The sequence below is a fragment of the Cariama cristata genome, unplaced genomic scaffold, assembly GCF_000690535.1.
Source record: "Cariama cristata isolate BGI_N322 unplaced genomic scaffold, ASM69053v1 scaffold17632, whole genome shotgun sequence".
NCBI classification, from domain to species: domain Eukaryota; kingdom Metazoa; phylum Chordata; class Aves; order Cariamiformes; family Cariamidae; genus Cariama; species Cariama cristata.
This window is the reverse complement of record NW_009604616.1, coordinates 308-7,519: the sequence shown is the minus strand read 5'-3', so window position 1 is coordinate 7,519 and position 7,212 is coordinate 308. Positions and strand designations below refer to the sequence as shown.

Sequence of the window (7,212 nt, the reverse complement as noted above, 5' to 3'; positions counted from 1 at the left end):
TCTTTTCCTCATGTGATTTTTAACATGGCATTATGGACAACGTTAATCTCTGGTAATTATAAACAAATAATTATGAAGGTTAATAGAGGGTCAACAACATATATTGCAAATATGCCTATTCTGTTCAACCATACACATCATTGCAGTATTTTCTTTGCAACTGTTGACTGTGATCGGTCAGCAAAAATAATTTTGGTTACAAGCAACTATTTACAAGAACAGATTAGGTCAGTACTAGGAAGACTTCTTTCATTCTTCATTTTTAACCATTTCCCATCTGCTGGATTGATATCTACTTGATAAGTTCCTTATACCTCAACACAATTCAAGTTTTCTCTATAAATTGCTAATGTACGAATTTTCACTTACTAACCCTCTTACTGTAATGCTATCTAGTTACAAACTTTACTTTTACTCACCCATACGTCCATCTTGCGGTGGAGTTATTAATGATAATCTTGTCGGACCGGTCGGTGTCTCAGGCTAAATGAATGGCAAAGTATTAATTACAGTGTAATAAGTATGTTAATTATTAAAGCATTTTAAGCTATAGTGTTACGTTTTGGAATTTTATAAAACCTGCAGATTTTTGTGGCTCTTTGCTGTCAGTTTTGTTCATAGCGCTAAAATGCAAAACCTAAGAATTGAGTTACTATTTTTTAGAGATCTACAGAGGGGGGGAGGTGGGCGAAGTACCTGTATTTTAGTTTTATTCCAAGAAGCCCTCTCTATCACATTCAGATAAGAAAAATATCAGACACATCATTTTCTGTGCTGAGATTCCATTCTTAAGCTAGCATCTGTTCCTGGATGTTACCTCTCGTAATCAGAATACTAATACAGTGAAAAGTTCCTGCCTTCATTCTCATCTCAGAGATGTTATTCAAAGCTTGCAATTCCCTACTCAAATATCAGGTTCTAACATTGCTCTCAGACCACTGACTTCTATACCTAGCTTTTTCTTAACTTGTGAAGATACTATACACACATTGATGCCTCTGAGCATCAAATTTTTCATCCATTATAAATGAAACTTCAGGAATATTTTGAAAATCAGTGTGATGTGAATTTAAGAGTGCCCAGTGATTGACCTTTTGTAACTTCAGACATCTTCAATGACAGTATTTATATCCAGCCTGATCTCCTGAAATTCCCTTTACGGTCAAGGAACAGAAACAGGAATGAGACCAATAAGTTTCCTTTAGAATGAGATGAATCACACATACTACTCCATAGGTTAAACCTATGGACATAGGTCTATCTATGGATATAACCAATCCATAGGTTATAAAGGAAACCCTGAGATGCTAGTGTAGATCTGCACTGCAGACATCTACATGAGGTCTGGTGAAGGTGGAAGTCTTACATATATTTCCATTCCTTAATATATTAGAACTTACATTTAATTGCAACTCTCAGTTTCATGCATCAGCAACAATTATCTTGGAAACAGTTGCAGTATTTTTATAATATAAACATACTGAAATTTCAAGAATTTGCCATTTAATTTAGCATCACAATTTTAAAAGCCTGTATAAGGCATGTGGAGAACATAATTCCAGAAATCATTATTGTAATTTATTTCCTTTTGGTTCCTTTTTGGGGAGCATCTGACTTCTAAGCATCAAGCACAGCTGAAATCATCTTGCACATAAAAATTATTTTGAATGGGGGGCAGGGGAATCCTATTTTTTGCACTATTAGCAGAGCAGGAGAAATCAAAAGCATATATATGTATGTATACATATATATAAAAACATATGTACAAGAAAACTTACTTACTTTCCTCATTGGTGAAGGTACAGGATCAATCTCCATTGACTCCATTCTTACAACAAAGGTCAAAATAAGTATGACATTGTAATAAAAATAACAGATTCATTATAATGACTAAAATTACATTATATTCTTATGTTAAATTTGACTAATACTGGAAAAACATAATGCATAATACATAATACATATGAGTATTTAGGACTTGTTCCAAAACCCACTAGCAGTAAGAAAAATATATTGATTTTGAGCTTTGGTTTAGACATTTACAGAGAAAGTTATTTTATAATTAGCATTGTTATTGTTGTATTTAAGTCAGAATAAATATGCATATTTAAATATTTGTCATTTGTCTCCACAAGGGCATTCTGAAATTTTATTTTTTATGAAGTCATAGTCACAGGTATAGAAATCTTTTAGCTTGAGCAAGCTGTATGTTCAATCTATTTAAAGTTTAATGAGCCTTACTGGAGTTCATCCTATCCAACTTTAGACAAGTACAATGTACATATAGGTGTCTGTACAAATCATTTAGTTTTTCCCTACAGTCAATGGGAAGAGTTCCTCAGTAATTAATCAATCTATACATCCAGAAAGTCTTTAGAATAAGCTGCATCGTGTCTTAGAATTTTTTCCAGTGAGTACAAAGGCAATCTATACAAGTAGTTATTATTTACACATGGATAGATAAGACAATCCCCAGTTCTTTCATATGTACACAGTTTGCAGAAACAAAATAAGAAAATATCTTTATTTTAAACTCACAACAAAAAGAATGGTTTCATGTATAAAACATCAGCATGTCACCACTGTTAATATTTTCTTTGAAAATTAACAGATTTGTACCTACATTTCAGAAGTGGATGGATGACTAGGATGAAGGGAACATGAAGAATAACCAATCTGTTTTCTTGAAGGAACTAAAGTCATTAATAAATTTAGTATTAGAACACAGCTATATCCAGTGACATATATTCCATAGTTAGTATCTTAAACAAACGCTTCTTACTGGAAGGTGGATTTCTGCTTGTATTGGAAAATGGTAGTTGTGTAGTTTGTTCAGGAGGTTTCAAACTAAAGGAGAAACAGAAGAAACAACAGATATAAATTGAAAGCTAGTTTGGTTAGTTCATTTGTCTAGCAAGTCAATAAAGCGTAAAATCAAGGTGTTTTATCTGTCAATAGCTGGTTTTAACATGACACTATTTGCCATGAAGCAAAATAACAATCTACTTGATAAGCCATTAACTACTTCTTCTCTATATCATAACGTCTGTATCAGTCATTTCATGCCCAACAATATCAATTTAGGACAACGTTATGACGAAGTACTTTATGGAACAACAGATGTTAAAACAATTATTAACTACATTTAAGCCAAAAATCTTAATTTCAATGTATACCTTTCCCAAACTTTAAAACATCTATTTATCAAAAAAAAATGTTGGCATATTTGTGCTTTTCACTAACAGCTATGCAAAACTGATACGTTTATGACTAACCATAAATTGAAGGCATATGTCTACTGGGCATGCAAAGAGAAGCTCTAGGTCACACGCTTTTGGTAGGATTCTGAAAAATCTGAAATTCAGTAAGAACTCTGTATTTGGTATAACCAAGATGGTATTTATTTGAGATGTAGACAAGAAAAAGGAGGCAGTGGATAAAAATATATAAAGTATGATAATCCACCACATACATAGTTTCCTTTATACTGTTTCTCATTCAGTTATATTACATCAAGCAGAATAAGAGAGCATAATGCAGTATTAGGTGCACATCAGAGTCAAAAGAAAGTCTATACTGGAAAAACACAGAAAAAAAGGATAAAGATCAACAAAATTTTGCAATTAAATTGCTGGCTTCATGAATTGGCTTATTAAGGAGATTTCAGCATCCTTGATCACTGGTATTCATAAAATGACATTCATGAAGGGCTTCTCTCAAGAAGACGGATCCATAGGGAGAAGTACATTGTAACTATACACTAAGTACTCTTAATACCCATATTCACAAGAAGATGGATCTATACGGAGAAGCACCTTAACTATACACTAAGTACTCTTAATACCTATATTCAGTAAAAGGGAAAAGCAGATCAAACTTGTTAGGTTTTTTTCCCAGTACTTTTTGAAATCTTAGCAAATGAGAACGATAACATAGGACATAGAAACAAATGTTACATGGAAAACGAAATAATTTCACCATAGGTGGATCAGCGTAGATCAATCTTATATGTTTTGGGGTTTGTTCTATGTTCTGGTAAGCAGATTTTTAAACAGTAGTAAGATAGTACATTTTTTCTGTACCTATTCAATTTAAATATTAGGGTGCTGTATAGGCCACATGGACTTTATAGAAGAGATAAGACTGATTAATTCAGATAAGTAGACAGTAAATAATGTTGAAAGGGAAACAGCAATAAAGAACAGAGAAGAAAGTGCAGAAATGTTATTAGTGATGCCCCCTTCAGTTTAGTCTTGCAACGGATCCTGTTTAATACACTCCTTGATGACTCAGGGATAGCCCATAGCTTGTGAAATTTGAAGACAGAAAGTTCTGAAGATAGAAGGTTACATCAATATTGAGAACTACATAATGATTTTAAAAATGTGATATTTTCAAACAAATAACTGAAATAAAATTTAATTAAATTAAAAGTAATAGCACAGAGTGCACTTACGGATCAATAAAAACTCTGGATTTAAGTTGGAAATAAAAAAGATTAAAAGATTAAGGTGTATCAATCAATGAGTAGTGGGATAATGATGAGCTACCTCTTGACTGTCTTTTTGAAGCATTTGTGGAAAAGGACTAATTTAAGATGAGTCAAAAAGTTGATTTTTACTAGAAACAGAGAGGATGAGAATCGTGTTACAAAATTCTGGTCATTTTGAGAATGGGCTAGATACTAGGAAAAGTATCTTACTACTTCCGGGCTGATGCTGCAAAGCCCATTGAAAAAAAACACAAACATGTTCATGTAAATGTAAATAAATTTTTTTGAAACTGAGTATCTATATGATGGAAATTGCTAAAAGTTCATTTCTAGAGTAACTACTGACTTGAATTTAAAAATAAAAGGATTCTTTCCTGACAGGCTTGTCTAACATGAAGAAAATGGACCTGATGACAGAAACCACTGTTCATTTATTTCTGTAAAAATATGATTCTTCTATTTAAACAACACAATATATGAGAAAGGCAAACAAAGCATGACTTTTCTACTGTTTTATCAATTAAACTTACTGTTGTCTGATTTCAAAGACTATTTCTCATTTACTTTTGCCGCATTAAACCTCTTACCATTGTATCTGATGTATTTGTTGTGTTACTTTCTTGAGAGATTCTTCCAACTTTACTGTCTGTGAGATAAACATAGATTTAAACAAAATCTATTTGTGTAATACACAACTTCATTTTCATACAACTAGTATTCTAAAGTGTTGAAAGGCTGTTTTCTATTGGTTTTAATCTTAGATATCACCACTATTCCAGACTTATTGGGGCAAGACTATAGCTGTTATATGGATCCATTAAACAGTCAGTCTGAAAAAGATATGCTGCTTTTTGGCAGTTACAGGCTTGGTTTGATTACATTTTGTTAAATGTGCTGGTAATATTGGATAAATGGATACTAAGAAAAGTGCTTAAAAATAGTTTGCATTTACTTTCTTCATCTTTTCCCTATCAGATATAGAAGTTATGCTGCATTTAATATGGAATTATCTGGAAAAGATATCAATAACTCTACAAATACCAAATACCATGTTCCCATATTTCTCATTTCAGGTTCAAAATTTATCCAGTCCTTCACAGTATCTATTTGTAATAAGCTATGTGAAGAGTATTTCTCATTATGTAATAGCACAACAAAAATATCTCCATTAAAGAATGTTATGAGCTTGCAAAACTTAAGAGCATTAAAGTCAAGAACATTAGGTCAGCTCCCTAGTGTGTGTATTTCTTACAGTCTTTCATTACAGGATCATACATCATGTTTTATGAAGGATGTAAAAATTTACTCAGTAACCTCAATATTGCATCTATGTTCTATCCTTCACTTCCATTCTGTGACCTTAGTCCTTCATTACTTCACACTATTCATATTTCGATTTGAAGACAAATTATTAATTTTTGTATTAACTTTTCATGCTTCTTTTCACAACATTATTTGAATTCTTTAATACCATTACCTGATATACCTTTATAAAATCATATTGTTTGTGGGAGATATTATGCTCTTTTTGCAAGTGTGAAACTCTGCAAAACAGATTAAAGACAAAATCTAATTCACATAAGATCTGGTTTTTTGTTCCTTTTTTCTTTTTCTGAATGAGAGCTAAGTTTGATTAAGAAAGTGACCGGTACAGATGTCAAGAAGAATGTACTTATACCCTGTCACTCTGTAGGACTGGGTCTTTTTAAGTTCAAAATACCTTTAAAAAGGTGAATAACTATTTGGTTTTCAATATCTTTGGGTCCTAGCACTACACGGGGTCTAGACTTGCCAGTAATATGGACATCAACCGCCCACACCACACACCATCATCTGTACCCTAGTATCTGTACAACTCACAGAAACATCAACAAAGAAGCTTTCATCAAAGTCACGAGAGCTGTTGATTGACAGTGACATGGATGACACAGTAGAAGTAAGGAAGGAGACCACAAACAAGACAACCAAGTATGAGAACCCAAGCTGTGTGAATTTCCTTATGCAGTACTCCACCTTTCCCAAAGGCCAAGACCTGCAGAGTGAAGCAGGAAGAAGCACTTTTGTCAAAGGGTAGATTTGTACTTCCTTACCTCACTGGGGGTCATTGCCATTTGCCAAACTGTTTACACTGTAAATCATTCTTGCTCCACCATTTTCCCACTCACCTTCATCTTAGAGCCAGTGGCAGGAAGACTCAGATGGAGATTATAACCCTGAGTGTGAGTATTTACTCCCACTCTTTCATCCTGTGTGCCTCTGCCAGCTGTGATCTAGCCTTCCCCAGCTCCTTCAGACTCACTCCCAGTAGCTCTGAAAGAGGTAGCACTGCTAACCGAAATTCACAGGAAGGAGATGGGTATATCATTGCACAGGGAAACTCTTCTCTTCCTTGCTCACCTCAGCCTCACTGTCAAACCATTTCTCCACCAAAACAGCCTCACTACTGCTAGCCATAGCTGTACATGAGGTATTTAAGACAATGAGCCTCTTCTGACCCTGATCAAATGCAAGCAGTTTTAAAATACTAACAAATATGTAGAATGGGCAAAATAACAAAAGAAACACCCAAAACAGTGTGCCATTGAAAAAGCAAACAACTAAATCTTCAGTTGTTTCTGTACTGTCACCGAAACACCTTCCTTAGGTCAAGCAGCATCCTTGAGTACTTTACAACTGAGTTAAATTAGTTTCTCAACAGTAAATAACTTAGAAACTTACCA

The 7,212-nt window shown here is 33.6% G+C and overlaps 1 protein-coding gene across 1 annotated transcript in view; it reads right to left on the bottom strand.

Annotated features, from left to right (window-relative positions):
- RNF212 (ring finger protein 212) overlaps window positions 1-6,946 on the bottom strand; it is an 11,837-nt gene extending 4,891 nt beyond the window's left edge. The window contains exons 1-6 of the mRNA XM_009695690.1: window positions 6,890-6,946; window positions 5,080-5,138; window positions 2,783-2,847; window positions 2,624-2,693; window positions 1,783-1,828; window positions 420-483 (exon numbers count right to left, since the gene is read on the bottom strand). Coding sequence (XP_009693992.1) covers window positions 420-483; window positions 1,783-1,828; window positions 2,624-2,693; window positions 2,783-2,847; window positions 5,080-5,138; window positions 6,890-6,946 — 361 coding nt within the window. The remainder of the gene's footprint in view (window positions 1-419; window positions 484-1,782; window positions 1,829-2,623; window positions 2,694-2,782; window positions 2,848-5,079; window positions 5,139-6,889) is intronic.
- Between the last annotated feature and the right edge of the window lie 266 nt (window positions 6,947-7,212).